Source organism: Triturus cristatus, chromosome 10, assembly GCF_964204655.1.
Source record: "Triturus cristatus chromosome 10, aTriCri1.1, whole genome shotgun sequence".
Lineage (NCBI taxonomy): Eukaryota > Metazoa > Chordata > Amphibia > Caudata > Salamandridae > Triturus > Triturus cristatus.
Genome location: NC_140593.1, coordinates 766,140,534 through 766,159,642, shown reverse-complemented (window position 1 = coordinate 766,159,642; position 19,109 = coordinate 766,140,534). Strand labels below are relative to the sequence as shown.

The following is a 19,109-nucleotide window of genomic DNA, read 5'->3' as shown; positions in this document are numbered from 1 at the left end:
ATCCATTTGTTACATACGCCTTTACGGCACTTAGTTTCTCGTCCTTTCCGTATTCAGTCTCCCATTCCTGGGCACTTATTGCTCTTTCATGATCTCCTGCGAATGCCACCGCGTAGTCCTCCCATCCACCTTCATCCTGGACTTCCGAGACTTCTTTAGATGCTGCTCTTCTCAAGAAGTCCGCCACTTTGTTCTTGTGTCCTGGTAGATACTCCACATCATAGACGTAGTCCAGTAGCCTCAGCGTCATCTTTGCAATTCGTGGGGTGGCACGTTCATGCCCGCAGGACGTGAGGACCTTCACCAACGGCTTGTGGTCCGTGCGCAACAGGAACCTTCCGCCCCACAGGAATTGCCGGAATCTCTCCATTGCCCATACCGCTGCAAGCATTTCCTTCTCAATGACACTAAATTTACTCTCATTGGGAGCTAGTGCTCGGGACGCGAAACTTATCGTGGTGATCACTCCATCTTTGGTCCTTTGCGTGAGCACCGCCCCTAGTCCTCGGTCACTGGCGTCCGTGGTTAACATGGTTTGTGCGTTTGGGTCGAATCCGTGTATGGGCACGGCCTCACTGATGTGTCTTTTCACGTCTTCAAATTCTTGTTGTTGTTCTTCAGTCCATTGGAAAATGGATTTGTCCTTGAGAAGTGACCTTAAATGATGGGTCTTGGAGGCGAAGTGTGGTACAAACTTACTATAAAACTCAGCCATCCCTAGGAAGGTTCGGACATCTTCCTTGTTCGTGGGCGTAGGGGCATCCTTTATTGCCGCGACGTTGGAGGCTTTAGGTTCGATGCCGTGTTGACTTATCTCGTGCCCTAAATACGTGACTTTGTTCATTCCGAACTTGCATTTGTCCCATTGGGCGGTGAGTCCATTTTGCCTTAACACGGTCAAGACTTCTACCAGTTTCCTGTTGTGATCCGCTTTGGAGGTACCCATCACCAATATGTCGTCCTGGAAATATTGGATACCTATTTTCTTGTGGAACAACCTGTGCATCAGTTTTTGAAAAACTGCTGCCGCAGAGGCAAGTCCAAACGGCATCCTCAGGAACTTGTAGCACCCGAACGGCGTGATAAACGACGTCAGATGGTTGCATGATCGATGTAAGGCAATCTGATGGTAGGCGGACGTCAAGTCTATAGTGGAGAACCATTGCGCCCCTTGGGTCTTGGCTAACATTTTGTTGATCCTGGGAAGCGGGAACTTGTCCACCACACTGTTCTTGTTAAGTTCCCTTAGATCAACGCATAGCCTCACCTTCCCATTGGGTTTCTGCGCTACCACTAAGGGGGCCAACCATTCCGCGTTGTCGATCGCCTCTATCACACCGTTGTCTTCCAATCTCTGCAACTCTTCCTGTACTGCAGCCCTTGTTCGGAATGGAATGTTGCGTACCTTGTGGGACACCGGTTGAGCTCCCTCTCTGAGATGGATTCTATGTGTGAACTTCGCCATGCGGCCAATGGAGTCCTTAAAAACTTCCGGGAATTCTTCCTTCCATCGCTGAGCTTCATATTCTGGTCCAACTTCGGTCATGAGGACTTGCGTGTGCCCCCCTGGGTTCAGCTTCATTCCTAAAGCTCCCTGGTCTCTCCAGCCCAGTACCGATGGTCCTTTTTCTGCCACATACAGTTTCCCATCGCATGTTCTGCCCCTGAACTCAAAAGATAGAGGACAATATCCCACCATGGGTATGGGCTCCCCAGTGAACGTTACTGGATGGATGTCAGTGGGTCTCAAGTGATACTTCGTACTCGTTACAAAATCTTCCTCCCATATCTTCCTTTGTATAATCGTGTAGGGCGACCCCGAGTCCGCTACCATGGTGACTCTTACTCCGCCGATCATCATTTCGCACTTTGGTTTCTTGTTCGCTGAGCTCTCTATGCCCAGTACTTGTTCTTCCACTATCAGGATCTCGTTGTCCTCTTCTTCGTTCTCTTCTTCGTCCCCCTTGCGTGTCCCTTGTGCCACGTACTTTATTTCCTGTCTCGGGGTCTTCCTTCTGCACACCTTTTCATAGTGGCCTACTAGCCCACAGTATGCGCATTTGGCGCCAAATGCCGGGCATCCCTTGTCACTGGCGGTATGCGTGCCGCTGCCGCACCTGTAGCAGGCGTTCTTGCTCCACTGCCATTGCCCTTGTGGTCTTGTTGTCCTGGTATTGAACCTTTTGTAGTTCCGTGTTCCTTGCTGTCATGCCGGTTGCTTTCTGTCCGTGGTCTTCCACCTTACACACCGCTTGCTCTGGGTGGCTTTCGCGTTTGGCCGCTTCTGCACACCTCCTGGTCAATTCCGCCTTTTTTACTAAGGCCACGACTGTCTTCAACGGTGCGTCGCCGTTTGTCCACAGTTTCTCTTGAATGGAGGAATTCACCGTATGCATGATGATTTGGTCTCTTATCAGATCTTCTTGTAAGGTTCCGAATTTACATGTTAGAGCCAATTTCTGTAGGGCCGCCACATATTCGTCGACCGACTCCCCTTTATTTTGCTTCCTATGGTAGAAGTTATATTGATCTATTGCTGTGCATACTACCGGGCGGTAATGGGCGTCTAGGTCTTCTATTGCGTGTCGGAACACGTCATCATCCGCTGCTGGTCTATCCTCTTTCACCAGGTCTTGGTATACTCTATGCCCCGCCGGGCCCAAATGATGGAGGAGAATTTTCTTCCGCCGCGTACTCGCGAACGGAGCCTCGCCCTCTTCTTCGAGAGCTGAGAGGTAGTTTAAGAAATACCTTTTCCAGTCCTCCCACGGCATCTCGGATTCCCCGGCTTTTGCCAAGAAGGGCACTGGGTTTTTCAGCGAGAAGGTCTGAGAGCTCATCTTCTCACCGCCGCTGGCGCCCCTTCTTCTAGGGGTGGAATTGTCTGGTGTCTCCGCCTCTTGGGCGTCCCTGCCCCTCGCGTCGTCTTCTTGGCTGGACTCCCCGCTTTCCGTGTGACTTCCACTGACCTCCTCCAGGATGCTGGACACCTCCCTTCTCGGGGATTACAGCTTGCACCTACGTCTCCCTCCAGGCGGCGTGGGTACAGTAGCTACGAGTCCTCCCTGCCGGGTGACCGGTGCCTGGTGTGTCTGGCACGCTGTGTCTTCCAATCGTTGCTCCTGGCGCACTCCCCGCTTCTCTGACTCGCTCCCGTCGTTGTGCACGTGGTGTGTCCTGCTGGGCTCAATGCTCCCCACGTGGGCTGGGTCCAGAGTGCCTGTCACCTCTTCACCTCCTCGTCACCATTGTAATGTTGTGCTGTGTGGGTAATGCCTGTGAGCAAAGACTACTCTCACGCTTCTCTGTGATGCACGTTTCTTTATTTGTACACGTTTGCGGGAGCGCCGGAGCGGAGCTCCTTACAGTTTCGAATCGGCGCGCTTCTGCCGATGTAAATGGCCACTGCCGGAAGTCCGCTGACGTCACACGCAGTGTGCGTCCGCAGACTAGACCGCTACACCACATGTAGCCACATTGATTTGCTTGATATTTCCGACATCTGAACTAGATAAAGAGACACACAATTATCAATTAAAAATAATTATAATTGTAATGGATTTCAAAATGTAATCAAAGTTGAGTATATTTCAATAAGTTCACTATAAAAACTATTTTAAACACAGAGTAAATATGAATTTCTGATAAATATATTAAAAACAATGGTTTTACAATTGTGCCGATCAGTTAAAATGTTAATATTATGAAACGTCGTTGGTTTTCCTAAATTGGACTTGACAGTAGGCAATCCTCTTCCAAAATGGCCGCCACATAACGAAGACAAACGCTTAGCTGTGCTGTTGGTCTTACTTCTATGTCCTTGGCGCTGGTAAATCTCTATTCTGAACGCGCCACTGGACCGCACTCAGCTGTTGTTTTAATTATCCACTGTGCTTCCGGGTGACAGGACAAGCCGGCATATCCCGAAGATGGCTCCTCTTCTGGAGCATGAGAATCAGATATTTTTGGACCTTTTTCATGAGGACGGGCTTGTGATTACCGCGCGGGGACTCGGCATCGACCGTATTCTACTTAGCTTTTTAAAGCTTTACTGCGATCCGGGGAACCTAGTGCTGGTGCTGAACACCAACACAGCCGAGGAGGTAAATTGAAGTAGTCCCCAATCTCCACTTCTGCACCTGTAATACAGTGAAGTAATGCAAGAGTTGAAGTTATGCTCTGCCAGAGCTCCCACGTTTCCCGATTCCATGCCCGAATAATTGATCCAGTTTTTATCTTTGCATAATGGTGTTTGTTAACCTCACTGTCTAATAGGATTGATAACACTTCCAGGAAGTAGTGCGGATCACGCATTTCAAACAATGCAGACAGCTATCTTGATATCCAATATGAGGGCAAGAAGTGACAAACTGTGCAGTTTAAACACATTGGTTAAACCCATTCTGAGTATGATTAAAAGATTGGAGTCTGTGGTTACCCCTGTTTCTCACTTGGCCGAGTTGTTTGGTTGCGGGCTTTGGTTTTTGATTCCATATTGTTAACGGACGGTGTTTAATCCATTTGCTGCATATGAATATTTCGATTTGTGACATTTTTTTGCTGTGGTTAGAGCTCATCCCTTATTTGACCACTTGAGGCATTTTCCATTTAAGTATGAGTTAAACTCAGATGGGTTTTCATACTTAAATATGATTTGTGTATTATCTGCATAATAGTAGTAGTTGAGATTGAAGAAGGAGATTAGTTCCGATGGAGAGCGAAGGCAAGTGTTATAGAGGTAGTAGAACTGTTAGTTACTTTTGTTGTGAATTGAATGGAGCTGACCTGAAGGGATAAAGTGAGATAATGATCTGTCTGATAGAAAAGATGCAGTCTGCTTCAGTTTGCTACCTGTTTTGTTTTCAAGTCTCTGTAGAAAATTGAGATGAGGAATAGTATCAAAGGGAAGATAAAGTTCAAGTAATAGGCATGCTCGTACTCCAATGCAGATATTTGTCCTAAAGCAGATTTTTCTGTCTTTTTGACTACAACAGTCTTTTTGGCCAGTAGTAAGAAGGATCTCTTGTTTCAAGGCATGTTTGTTTTAGGGAGGGTTTAGGTATTCAAAAAGTTGTTGACCGTTGTGGCTGGGTAGGCTACAGAGCTATTCAAGCAGACATTGGTATGCTGGTGATTGTACTGGCCTACAAGTGTTTGCAGCATTGATGAAGTCTTTTCTGGTCAGAAGGTTAAAGGCGATTAACTTTAGTGGTTTTCATGTTTTATCTGTTGAACTCCGCTATACTGCTAGAATGGTGGGAAAGCAGGGAGGGAGAATGACACTGGTGGACAGTAAGTATTTCAGGTGTGATTTGAAATCAGCAACAAGACCTTTTGATGTGTTGCCAAATAACCAAGATGTCCTGATTTACTACCACGTCAGGTATTGTGGGTGAATGACCCTTTTTCCTCTGAACTCTTCTAGAGGGGTTGTGACCTTTATATCCCTCATCAGGTCTACAGGCTGCTCAACAGCTCTCCCTATTTAGATTTCCTTTCCTGTGTTACGGACTCTCGGCCACTCTCAGCTCTCCAGCATTTAGGGCAAGTCTCCCTTAAGCAAGGCAGACATCCGGTATGGTGGTTTGTTATCTTTACTTGCTTCAGTCAGCTTTCCTCACTACCTTATCCAGAAGAAAAGAAAACTAGACCTCGACATTGCTCACCATATATAGGCTGTGGAGTGACTATTACTGCATGTGTGCATGGAAATAATGTATGCTTAGACCAGTGACTATACATTGAGATGAATATGTGCATTTGTTTAGTATCCACAAAACCACATTTACAGGAATCAGCTAAACTTGCACAGAGTGACAACACAATAAGAGAAGCCATGTTATGTTAGGAAAACGTAATATTGCCTGAACATTGCTGTAGGGATGTGAATGTCCCCTGCAAGGTTTACAGTCATGTTGCTTATCCTGAATTAAAAACTGTAACTAACTGTTTTCCCAGATTTTGATTTTGGCTCTAGCTAAACTTGTGCATAGATGCCTATTCTGTCCCTTGACGAGACTGAGGTCCCTGACCTGTACTGTGACCTGAAGCATGCCCTTATTTTGTTGACAGTGGACGACTGGCTTGGCACAGGATCAGGGTTTGACTGGGACAGAAAATAGGCCCATGCATTCAAATAAAAATGGCCTCCCATTATTGAATTAGATAGCAAAAAAAAGTGGCCAATATTTGAAATTGTAAGGCATGCTGTATAAGTATTTTTAAAGATCTGGAAGACCGCATAGATTTGAGCTTGCTGCTTACTTTATCATCAGGGAAATCAACAGTAAAACCCGGGCCAGCCAACGAGAAGACAGGCTTTTAAAGAGCCAGAAAATAGCCCACAAACTGATCTGTCCGTGCAGCCCATCAGGCTCTGCCTGATTGCTCTATTTTCACAAAAGAAAATGTGGGTGCAATCATGAATACATACAACAATAATTCATATACATGTTGTGCATATGGGGCGGGTGCCTCCATAACAGTGATTTTGCGAAGTGATAATTTATTTTGGCCAGATCATAACCTATAGGATTAATTCAGTTTTTCCGGTGCTTAAATGGCACTATCTTTGCTATATTAAGGCCAACGGTTCTGAAGGTAAGATTAAATTTGTGTTCCCTTTTTTGAGGCACTTTATTTATAAATGTAAGATGGTTTCCACGTTTTGTGAGGGGTATTGGCACATTGGCTGGATTTACGAGCGCTCACTCAAGAATATAAATCTAACAGTATGTTTAGCCACATTTTTCACCAGCATGAAATGGTGTGACAACTTCTCGCTTGGTGGTGTCCCTGACAGTTGATTTTGAAACACACTCTGCTTCGGGTTTGTCCATGCTTGTACATAATGTGATAATGGATGGAACAATTATGGTAGTGTTTGGTTTTCTAGCATATGCTCATTTGTCCAATATCGGTCCTGAAGAGGCCTGGAAATTTGCAATGGCTGAAATGCGTCGACCGGATGTTTAGTGGAGGAAATTTAGAGGATAAACATATGGCGGAAAGGCCTAAAATTGCACCGTATATATGCCTTTCTCGTTTTTATAGATCCTTCCTTTGCTACCTCCGGGATGGATTGTGGACATTTATATAAATAAACCAATTAAAAAAAAAAAACACCTCCTATTGATTCTAAAATCGGACTGGGGACAGATAAGAAATTACTACAGGATATATGTATATTATTGGTGTCTACATGTTTTTCTTTAAGTATATATGTTATTGAATGTTTTGTATGAACGTCTGTAATATTTTTATGTAGTTGAAGTTATTGTTAACGTGTTAATGAATTTCCTCTGTGAACATTTGTAATACTTTTATGTAGCTTGCGTTAATGTACTCCCCATATGCATAATGATGAATAAACTCATACAAGGTTCTGGTACAAAGGTATACAGTGGTGTATACCAAATAGTTGGATTAAGTTTGAGATTAGTGTCAAGTGCTAACAATTCAGGGTTTTGCATAGTAATTATTGCTGTATGTATTGATGCTTGCGCTCCCCTTTTTATTTTTTTGTGACTTTACTAGCCCTGGAGCGGGGAGTCTAAGCGCCCCGTTAGTTCATTTTGTCTGATTGACCTATGGGCCAGTCAGACCCTGCACAGTTTTAGCATGTAGATTGATGGTACAGTATACGTGTTTGTGAATCCATAATCATGGTCAGACCTTTTTATCTGTGTCACTTGATTAGAAGCCTGCTTCTGTAAAGTTCTGCTTCAATGCGCTAATCCTAATACTTGTGCTAACATTCCAAACATATGTCGTGCATGTTTATGTATGTGGCTTGTGTAGTACATACAGTATGTGCAGGAGTGTACCAGCATAATGGAGGCCAGCTGGTTCCATTTTGGAAACCTCTAATCTGCTCCTGTGCACGGAACGTCAGTGAGATTTATTTTCCCAGACGGTGGAAGTGTTTTGATGAAATTCTTGAAGCTGAAATCAGGAGACCCAGACAATAAAGTGAGGACCGAGAAGACTAGACTCCTATAGAAATTCACAGAGGCCCCTTTGCTGCGAGGAGCTGCTGATTAGTATTCATGCAGCACTGCCATCTACGAGATGGTAGGGGGTGAAGTTTGGGACTGAAGACTCTTGTTCAGTGTGGAAAGGATCTTTTAGGCAAGCCGGTCTTTTGTATTTCCCCTTATCACTGTACAGTGTGGCTGTTGATAAGCCAGGTATACAAAGTTCATTGGTGCCTCTGTTGTGGGTACTCCAGGTTGGAAACTACCCTGCTATGAGGAGCATCCCTGTGCTCTGCCACATAGTGTGATGACTGCAGTGCACCTAGAGCTGACTTCCGGCTGATAGTCAGCTTCTCAGATGAGAGGTGTTTTTCCCTGGAGTCTTGCCTAACTGGAAGAGCTGCATGTCTGAACTTAAGTGTATGGAAGCCAGCCTGCCTACTGAGAGAGGGAAAGATCCAGCCACAACCTGGTGCTGAGGGTCTACCCAGGAGAAGGGAGCATGCACATAGTGATTGGTGAGCCTGAAAGTATGGGCGCTGTCTCTTCAGAAGTAAAGTGCAAGTGGGAATCGCAGATTGGCGGCTAACCTCGCCACCGTGCGATAAGAACGTCTGGGGCTGAAGCCATTGAAGTCAAGGCCTGTGGCTGTCACCACCACTGCTAGCATGACACTGTGTCTCCGTCTACGTGGCTGCCCATCTGCTGCTCAGCATCAAGTGGCCAATAAGTGGGCCGATGCCTGCCATTAGCCCCCACTAACGACAGTATCAGCATCCATCAAAAGACTTCGGGCTACCACTCTGGCTACCCATCATTGGCAACCTCCACATTACCTCTCTGAGAAGTTTCTGACTGCTTTCCATTGCTGCCACTGAGACCCAAGTGCTGAAGGGAATGTATTTGACCCAGTTTGCACAGCTGTTCTAGGACAAATTCCTAGAAATCAGAGACAAACAACCTCAGCCCCCCAGCTAAGACCCAGTAGCCTATGCTTACCCCATGGCCCTCTAACCATGGTCTCACAGGTCTTCTAATAGGGAGGGTACGTATTCAAACTGATCACCTATGCACTGTGTGACCCCTAACTCTATCTACTTTTTTGAAATTCACTTAATCCTACATTTTCAGTGGAATTCCAGGGCACAACGGTTGCGGATAGGAATGGTGCAAGATTCTCAGCACTAAATGCGTTAATGCACAGGAGTGAAAACAGGGTGATTTTCAATACAACTAATAGTGTTATTAAACCAGTTCACCGACTGGATAATCACCAGTTCTCCCTGCACATAGCATAGCTCTATACATTATTCTTGAAGAGTTAATGTACTTGTATAGTGCTTTGAATCGTTTTTTTAAACACTTTTTCATGATTGTTTCATTACTTCCGAGACTTACTTTTTAGATCTGGCTTGACGGTCTTTAGAACTTGTATGATTATCAGAAAAATACCTTTGAGGAGCATAACTATGAGAGGACATTGGCTCCTCCCATGTTGTTTACCTTGAGTAAAGCAATTGATTGGTCAGAAGTTGTGTGCTGCTGCTGAGAGAGAGTGCTTGTTGCACTCCTATTGGCTCCTGAAGGGTGTTCCCTCACCTCACATGACTACCCATTAAAATGTAATGACATGGCAGTGCGCAAGAGGATGACCCTTCAATCATGCTTTTATAGTATAAACTATGAGCATTGCTCCGTGAGCAAGCAGAAGTGTGACTGGAAGAAGTATCTCTGATTAGAGCTGGCTGATAAGGATTTGCCCCTCATCCAAAATGACTGATTCATACAGCGTGTGTGGCACTCCGACTGATGTGCTGTTTGTTGCAGTCATGCCATGTGATCCGGTGTCCCAAAAAGGCCACTACCAATACCCCCGTCCCACAGTCTCGGTTCACTCTTCTCAAATACACCAGCTCCCTTGTTCCGCAGTTGCCCAAACAGCCTCAGATCACTCCCCCCTCCACTAGTAGCCTTTTAAGTACATTGCAACTATGAAGGCCAATGGCGCACACATGCTGGTCTACATTGTGGCTTCAGAATCAGTTAAAAGAGGTCTGGCCACCGGTGACCCCCATGTCCTTCCTTCACAGCAACCGGTATGCAGGCCAATAGGGCTTAAGTGCAGGACCAACAAGTAGATCTACACCTTGTGCCCACCCACACCCTTAACCTGCAGTCCCTACTCGATTCTCACACAAGCCCACAGCCTCAGATGCAGTGCTTCACCCGTAGCCTGTTGTGCTTGCTCTCCCTCCATCTGCTTTCGTCTGCTTTAGCCTCCTGTTTCACATCACCACTCCCTCCCTGCTCACCCCACAGACTAATACTCCTCTCTTCCCCCACACTAGCCCCCTCAGCCTTTGCAATCATTCTTCACATCCATCCTACATCCTGAGTATACTCTTCCCTCTTGCACCGGTCTTGTGTTTGTGGATGGAACGGAATAGACATCTAGTACTACGGAAAGAACAAATATTCTGAGTGCATTTGTAGACTTATGTGCATGTTTAGGAGTATTGGGTAATTTAATGTGTGCTGTGCGAGAGATGTGCTCATGTGAATGCTTAGTGACGGGTAGTGGTGTGAATGCATGGTTAGGGTTTAGTGCAGAGTTGATGTAAACTGTAAATCAGAACAAAGTGCTGCTTTGCATTCCTTTCAGGCAATTTGCAGTGCAAAACAAATTTTGCGCTCAATTGTAAATTCTAAATAAACATTTGCAAACCAGGGCATATTGTTTAGTAAATCTTCTCTAAGATGTCTGATAAATACAAAAGTTAATTCTAGTGTTCTAAAGCGAAACCCAAATCTTTGGCTAAAAACTGCTCTGAGAACCGAGAGAAGACCTGGACCAACCTGCTCGTCTGTCTGCCCAAGGTGCATTGTTGGTCGGCCTGACTTCGGGGCAGCTCCCGTTTTTTAGGTCGAGCCTAGTGCAGCGTGCATGCGCTGCTCTAGGAGATGACCTTTAGAAATCGGACTGCACTTTTCAAGCACTCATGCTTGTGGTGGCATCCACCTTGCGGGAGCGAGCAGCAGTGCACAGGGGCCATCTGTTTGTAATTAACGTGTCCGCGCACGCGTGTTTATATTTCTTTACTTTCCCTTCCACTGCCTGCCTCACCCTCGCCCTCCGTTGTCAACCGGTTCCTCTTAAACAACTTTGTGGCTTTTTGATCTCTGCCACTGTGCTACATATCTAGCAGCTGTACTTAATAAAAAATCATACTTTGTTAAAAGTATCTGCTAGCATGTATTTTTGTATAATACATTGAAACAGGGGCTGCTCTCTACACACACCACATAAACAAGCGCTCTCTCTTAACACATGCTGCCTCTCTTCTCAAGTTAAAGGAAGGATGAAACTTAGTCAGCCCTGCTTTAATTTGAACCTGTGGTAGCTGTGTGCGCACAGATTTCTGAGGCTCATATGTTTTTAATTAGCGTGGCCACGCCTGCTTTTTTATATTTGTTTACTCTCTCTCTCCCCATTCCTGTCCCACCCTTGCACTCCCTTGTAAACCGTTTTCTCTTAAACAAGTATGTGGCTTGTTGATCTCTACCAATAACTGTGCTACATATCTAGCAGCTGCACTAAAAATAATCGTATTTTGTCAAAAGTATCTGTTAGCATGTATTTTAGTATACTACATTAAAACAGGGGGTGCTCTCTACACACAGCATATAAACAAGCGCTCTCTCCTAGCACATGCTGCCTCTCTTCTCAAGTTATAGGAAGGATGAAACTTCAAGTCAGCCCTACTTTAATTTGAACCTGTGTGCACAGATTTCTGGGGCCATCTATTCTTAACTAGCGTGGCAGCGCCCTCTTCTTTATCTTTGTTTACTCTCTCTCCCCTGCCTGTCTCACCCTCGCCCTCCCTTGTTAACCGTCTCCACCTAACCAAGTTTGAGGCTTGTTGATCACTGCCAATAACAATCACTTAACCCTTTCCATGCTCATGACGGAATGGTTCCGTCATGAGCATCGGTGCTCCTGTGCTCATGACGGAACCATTCTGTCATGAGAAACAGGGGCACTAACTCCCTCTGCTGCAGACAGCAGAGGGATTTCCCTTTTTTAGGTCTCGCCTGACCCAGCGCATGCGCTGGTCTGACGAGACTTATTGAGAGGGCTCCAAAAAGTGCTACCAGGCCAGCCTAGAGCTACAGTGCATGTGCGCGGGCGCGCGCCGCCGCATTTTACCGAGATTACTTTCACTTTCGGCCGCTTTGATGTTTGATCGCGATCACTTTCTCTTTCGCGGCCGCACGGTCGCTTTGCATATCCAATAGGTCTCGCTTTTGGGACCTTATAAGTATTTAGTTATGCAACTGTTGCATGGCTAAACACTTATAAGGTCCCGAAGGCGAGACCTATTGGCTATGCCAATGCTAGTTTTTAATAGGCCTCGGGAGGTTGGGGAAGAACTTCCCCAACCTCCAGAGGCCAATTTACATTTTCATTGTGCAATGCCGATCGCACGCATGGCGCGCTGACGTCATTGCAATGAAAATGAAACTGAAATAAGCCAAGAGGCTCATTTCACTTTCACTTTTCACGTGCTCAGAGGGCTATCTCAGACCCCTGAGCACGTAGAAAGTCAGGAGAGGTATCATTGGAAAGGGGAGAATCTCCCCTTTCCAATGGTACCCCTCCCTAGTGGATCCCTGCTTGGGGATCGCCCCAGGAGGGCGATCCCCTAGCAGGGTTACACCCACTAGGCAACAGGGAGGGGGGAGCGGCTCCTTGAGCAAGAACCTTTGCTCCCCCCGTAATATTTTGGGCAAATTTAGTCTTTATGCCCCCCCGGGGGGGGGCAGATGGGGCAGGAGCCCCAATATGCCCCCCCCCCCCAGGGGGGCAGAAAGCCCACAAGATACCAGGGATTTTTGCTGATATTTGATTTAGGGGTGGGGACTGCCCAATATGGGCATGCCAATGCCCCCACCTCCGCCCATAAAAACACAGTCTTTCTGCCTCCCCCGGGGGGCAGATGAGGGCACTAGCCCCCAATCTGTCCCCCGGGGGAGCTGATATCCCACTAGAAACCAGCGATTTTTGTTTATATTTTATTTAGGAGTGGGGGCTGCCCAATATGGGCAAGCCAATGCCCCCACCCTCCCTGGCCATAAAAACAGTGTTTCTGCCCCCCCGGGGGAGGTCAGAAAGCCCACTAGATACCAGGGATTAAAAAAAAATTATAATTAGGGGTGGGGGCTGTCCAATATGGGCATGCCAATGCCCCCATCCCTCCCCCCCACACAATTCTAGTCTTCTGCCCACCCTGGGGGGCAGATGGGGGCAATAGCTCCCAATCTGCCCCCCCCGGTGGGGCAGAAAGCCCACTAGAAACCAGGGATTTTTTTTAATTATGTAAATTAGGGGTGAGGGCTTCCCATTATGGGCACGCCAAAGCCCCCAACCCCCCCTGCACAATAAGTCTTTCTGCCCCCCCTCCGTTTTTTTTTTTTAAAGGCCTGGGGTGGGGGCTGCCCGAAATGGGCATGCAAATGCCCCCACCCTACCCCCCTAAAGAAAACTAAAGACATGCTGCCCTTTCAGGAGGAAGATGGGGGCAATAGCCCCTGATCTGGAACGGGGGGGGGGGGAAGGCCCACTAAGTGCCAGGGATTTGTTCTTTTATATAGGTAGCGGTGGGTGTTGCCCAGAATGCGCATGTCAAGGACCCCATCCCCCCAAAAAATAAGTCTTTCTGCCCCCCCGGGAGGCAGATAGGGCAATACCCCTTATCTGCCCCCCGTTGTGGGACAGAAAGCCCACTAGCCACCAGGGATTTTCTTTTTTCAAAGTTCGGGGTGGGGGTTGCCCAGAATGGGCATGCCAATGCCCCCACACCCAAAAAAAGATGCCACAACCTTTCTGCCCCCCCCAGGAGGCAGATGGGGGCAGTAGCCCCTGATCTGCCCCCAGGGGGGCAGAATGTCCACTAGGCGCCTGCGATTATGCTGGCTTTTCTATTAGGGGTGGGGGCTTCCCAGAATGGGCATCCCAATGCCCCCACCCCCCCAAAAGAATAGCCACTGTCTTTCTTCCCCCCTTGGGGGCATATCGGGGCAATAGCCCTCGATTTTTTTCCCCTCTCCCCAGGCTGGCAGAAAGCCCACTAGGCTCTGAATTTTCTTCAGGATGTGCCTACCTGTGGATTTTGGGTCCTAGCGCAGCCGGCACATAGGGAAACCTAGCAAACCTGTACATTTTTGAAAACTAGACACCAAGGGGAATCCAGGATGGGGTGACTTGTGTGCCTCTCACCAGGTTCTGTTACCCAGAATCTCTTGCAAACCTCAAACTTTGTCTAAAAACCCACATTTTCCTCACATTTTTGTGGTGGAAAGTTCTCCATTGTGCGTGGATCCACAAAATTCCACCCATTCCACGCTCCCCAAGTCTTCCGAGAAAAATGGTACCTCACTTGTGGGGGTAGGCCTAGTGCCTGCAACGGGAAACGGCCCAAAACGCAACGTGGACACCACATTTTCTCAGTGAAAACTGACACTTGTTTTGCAGAGTGCCTAGCTGTAGATTTTGAACACTAGCTCTGCCGGCACCTAGGGAAACCCAGCAAACCTATACATTTTTTAAAACTAGACATCCGGGGGATACCAGGGAGGTATGGCTTGCGTGGATCCTCCAATGTTTTCTTACCCTGAATCCCCTGCAAACCTCAAATTTAGCTGGAAAACAAAATCCCTTTTTTCACACATTTTTGTGTGGGAAATTTGTGGCATCACCGGGCTGACACAAATTTCCTACCAATAACTAGGCACTTGCAAAAAAAGGGTCATTTTTCACTGTGAAAATATGGTGTGTCCACCTTGCATTTTGGGCCGTTTCCTGTTGCAAGCACTAGCCCTACCCACACAAGTGAGGTAACATTTCTCTCTGAATACTTTGGGGAATGCAGGGTGGGTGGAATTTTGGGGAGATAACGCAGATTCCAGATCTTTCCACCACAGAAATGTGAGGAAATTGTGTTTTCTTGACCAATTTTTTAGGTTTGTAAGGGATTCTGGGTAACGGAACCTGATGAGAGCCAGCCAAGTCACCCAATCCTGGATTCCCCTGGGTGTCTAGTTTTCAAACATGTATAGGTTTGCTAGGTTTCCCTAGGTGCCGGCAGAGCTAGGTTTCAAAAACTACAGCTAGGCACTTTGTAAAACAAGCATTGGCATAGCCAATAGGTCTTGCCTTTGGGATCTTATAAGTGTTTAGCCTTGCAGTTCATTATTACATGGCGTGGTCAATCACAGAGTGACACACACTTCTGTAGGCCAACACTGAGGAGTGTAGAATTGGGTAGAAAAGGCACCAAGAGTGACTACTGTGTTTAAATAGATAAGCCGTCTGCCGGAACATCGTACAGCTCCTGCAGCGCTCAGGCTTGCAGTAGCCTGGCTGACTCTTCCTCTGTAAACAGACCCCGCATAAGTTACCAAATAAAAGCTAATCAAGCTATAAAGGTTTGTGAAGTATTACAGAAGTACAACAGCACAGATAAGTGCAGAAATAAAATTCATGCCATGTAAACTCAAACATGCATCTTTCTACACAATACATACCTTGCCTAAGCAGTACAGGAGTGCCAGAAGCCAGAAATGCTGCATTCAAATGCACACTACTGCATCCCATGTGTGAGTGTTAGAGTGCACCAGCCATCATTGCCAGTTCGACTGCTCTTTCCTGCACTCAGCCAAACAGGAATTTACCGCTTTGGGGTGTGAGTGGACTGTGCCAATTCTGTGGGGGCGAAGGGAATGGGTTGTGCAGGCAGTTACCTAGGCACAGAGCATGGTACCAATAACAAAAATATTCAAATAAAAAATAAGTTTGATTGAAATCCTCCTGCCCAGCTTTAAGAGCGCATGTCATACCGGATGAAGGGGTGAGGTCACCTCTGCCTAAATTACAGAGTGCAGGTGTTAACATCAATGAGCGCTGACATGGTAAGGCTCGCACACGTGATTGGCTCGCACACGTGATTGGTTACATGCAGAGGCCACGCATACTTCGCAGTTGCAAACTGGTCGGCAATGCGTTCAACGCCTGGGAAAAAAATTGCCACAATTGCGCCGCATTAGATTAAGTAGCGAAAAACACATTTTGCATGAGGTACAATTTGTATTAAGTGAGAGTTGCATGTGAATGGGAGGTACACTGTCAGGGATGTGGCTCTTGAATAAGTCAGCCCCTGATCAACACACACGTAAAAGTTATACTTTGGATGGCCACAGGAATGGGAGTTGCCTAAATTTAAACATGCAGCTATAATTAGCACCATAAAAGAACAAAACGTTAGTGGCTTAACGTTACAAGAAACAGGCTGGCCTTGAGAGACAATGTGCAAAAGTGATTCACCACACAGAAAAACAAGCATTGGCTGCGTGGGATGCACAGATGGGGGTGCAGCGGGAGAGAGGCGGAGGGAGTTGTGTGTGCGCGTGCAAAAGCACTGCTAAGCAGCATTTAATTGTCCGATGGCAGGAAATGGTCGGGGAGGGGTGGAGCGAGGCGTGCGCGCTTGTGCGCGTAATCGCAAGCTGGTGGCCAACCAAGCCTTTGGTAGCAGCACTTTTAAAACTCGCTTACAAAATGTCTCGCAGAGCAGCGCATGCGCTGACTCAGCGAGACCTAAAAAGGGTAATTTTTCATTGGGAAAATGTGGTGTGTCCACGTTGCGTTTTGAGCCGTTTCCTGTCGTGGGCACTAGGTCTACCCACACAAGTGAGGTACCATTTTTATCGGGAGACTTAGAGTAACACAGAATTGTAGAGCAACTGTTATTACCTATTGACTTTCGATGCATGTGTAAAAAAAGAAGTCATTTTGAAAAACGACCTATAATTCTCATGCTAGTATGGGTATTCCCAATTTCGGTAAAGTGCAAATATCTACTGTTTCTAAACTCTATATTTGTTTCCCATTTCAGAAATACATAGGTGTGTTTCATACCGATTGTTCCATGTATAAATGATCCCAGAATAATTGCTATATACCCGGTACATAATAAAAAAAACCATTGCAAGTCGCTGCTCAGTTATTGGCTCTGGGTTCGTCGGGTTCATGGTGAACCTACAAGTCCTATATATCCCCACAACCAGAAAGGTCCAACGGATGTAACTGTATATTGCTTTTAAACAGCTGTCATAATTAGAAGAAGTTACAGGGGAAAACGTTGCCGCAAATGGCTGTTTTTTTTAAAACTAATTTTCAATTTTTCCTATATTCAACGGTTAGTTTCTATAAAGAAACCTTGAAGGATCTACACAAATGACCCCTTGCATAATTCAGAATTTTGTCTACTTTTAAAAAATGTATAGCATTCCAGGATCCAATATTGCTTTATACCCATTTCTACCATTAACTGGAAAGAGGTTGAAAGCACAAAAAATAGCAAAAATAGGCTATGTCCCAGAAAAATGCCAATACTGTGTAAAGATTTTTGGTTTTCTGACAAAAGTCTGCTTGTCCCGGGAAGATGGTGATTTCAGCACCAGAACCCCTTTTTTGATCACATTTGCAGGGAAAAAAACAGACGCTTTCATCTGTAGCCCTTTTTTCCCACTTTTCCCCAAAAACCCAACATTGAGCTGTATTTTGGCTAATTTCTGGGTCCCCTCCAGGGGAATCCACAAACCCTGGGTACCTTTATAATCCCCATGATGTTGGAAAAAAGGACACAAATTTGGCGTGGATACCTTGTGTGGTCAAAAAAGTACAGGTGCCTAAGCGCGAACTACCCCAAATAGCCAAAAAAAGGCTTAGCACAGGGGGGATTAAAGGCCTAGCAGTTAATCTCCCCGTGCCTACCCTGGTTTCATTTGTTTACATTTATTTTTATAACCTTACCGGTGCACATTCTCAATTCACATTAAAACAGGGGCTGCTCTCTACACACACTATATAAACACGCTCTCTCTCCTAGCACATGCTGTCTCTCTTCTCAAGTTATAGGAAGGATGAAACTTAGTCAGCTCTGCTTTAATTTGAACCTGTGGCTGCTGCGTGCAAACACATTTCTGGGGCCATCTGTTTTTGTGGCTTGTTGATCTCTGCCAATAACTGTGCTACATATCTAGCAGCTGCACTAAAAATAATCGTATTTTGTCAAAAGTATCTGCGAGCATGTATTTTAGTATAATACATTAACCCGTTCCCTGCTCATGACGGAACCACTCCGTCATGAGCCACGGGTGCCGTGTGCTCATGACGGAGTGGTTCCGTCATGCTGCGGCCGTTGGCGGCCGCTCCGCCCACGCGGCACTGATTCCCCGCCTGTGCGGGCGATCAATGCAAGTGGGCGGAGTCGTGACGGAACCACTCAGTCATGAGCACAGCGCGCCCGTGGCTCATGACGGAGTGGTTCCGTCACGAGCATGGCGGCGCCGCGCTGACCCCGAACCCCCCCAGCGCCGTGGCGGAATTCATGTCACGACGAAGGGGTTAAAGCAGGGGCTGCTCTCTACACACACCATATAAACAAGCACTCTCTCCTAGCACATCTGCCTCTCTTATCAAGTTCTAGGAAATATGAAACTTGGAGTCAGCCCTGCTTTCATTTGAACCTGTGGGTGCTGTTTTTGCACAGATTTCTGGGGCCACCTATAATTAAAAACACAAGTGCACAATACTGAAACATATCAATCTATGGATATTAGCAATGAACTTCTAATAGACTGGTTTATGATCAAGACAGATGTGGAACACTTATCGGATGCACTTATGCCATATTTACCACAGACATGTGAAGTAATATTTTGCAATGGCATTATTATAAAAAGATTAAAAGATATCGCAACAGAATAAATATATTTATAAAACATGTATAAATGTACATCATAAATATTTTTTTTCCACTCAACTTACTTTAAAGTACAACAATTGTTAACTAAAAATTCTTGCAATAAAATGTAAAGTAACAAACATTTGTCAGTTATTCCTGGACAAACCATTTCCAATATCTTTGGTTACACACTAATAAGGTGCCAAAAAAACAACACGTATTAGCAATGCGAATAGCTAAAAAATAAAATCCAAACTACCAAGCTCTGATTGGGTGTTTTATGTATGCTAAAAAAACTATTACTGCAAATTGCTCAGAAGGTACTTTT

The 19,109-nt window shown here is 46.1% G+C and overlaps 1 protein-coding gene across 1 annotated transcript in view; it reads left to right on the top strand.

Moving 5' to 3' along the window:
* The first annotated feature begins 3,845 nt into the window (after positions 1–3,845).
* Positions 3,846–19,109, top strand: part of ERCC4 (ERCC excision repair 4, endonuclease catalytic subunit) — a 249,999-nt gene continuing 234,735 nt past the window's right edge. Inside the window, exon 1 of the mRNA XM_085628297.1 lies at positions 3,846–4,103. Within this exon, the coding sequence (XP_085484423.1) occupies positions 3,930–4,103 (174 nt within the window). The 5' untranslated portion in view covers positions 3,846–3,929. The remainder of the gene's footprint in view (positions 4,104–19,109) is intronic.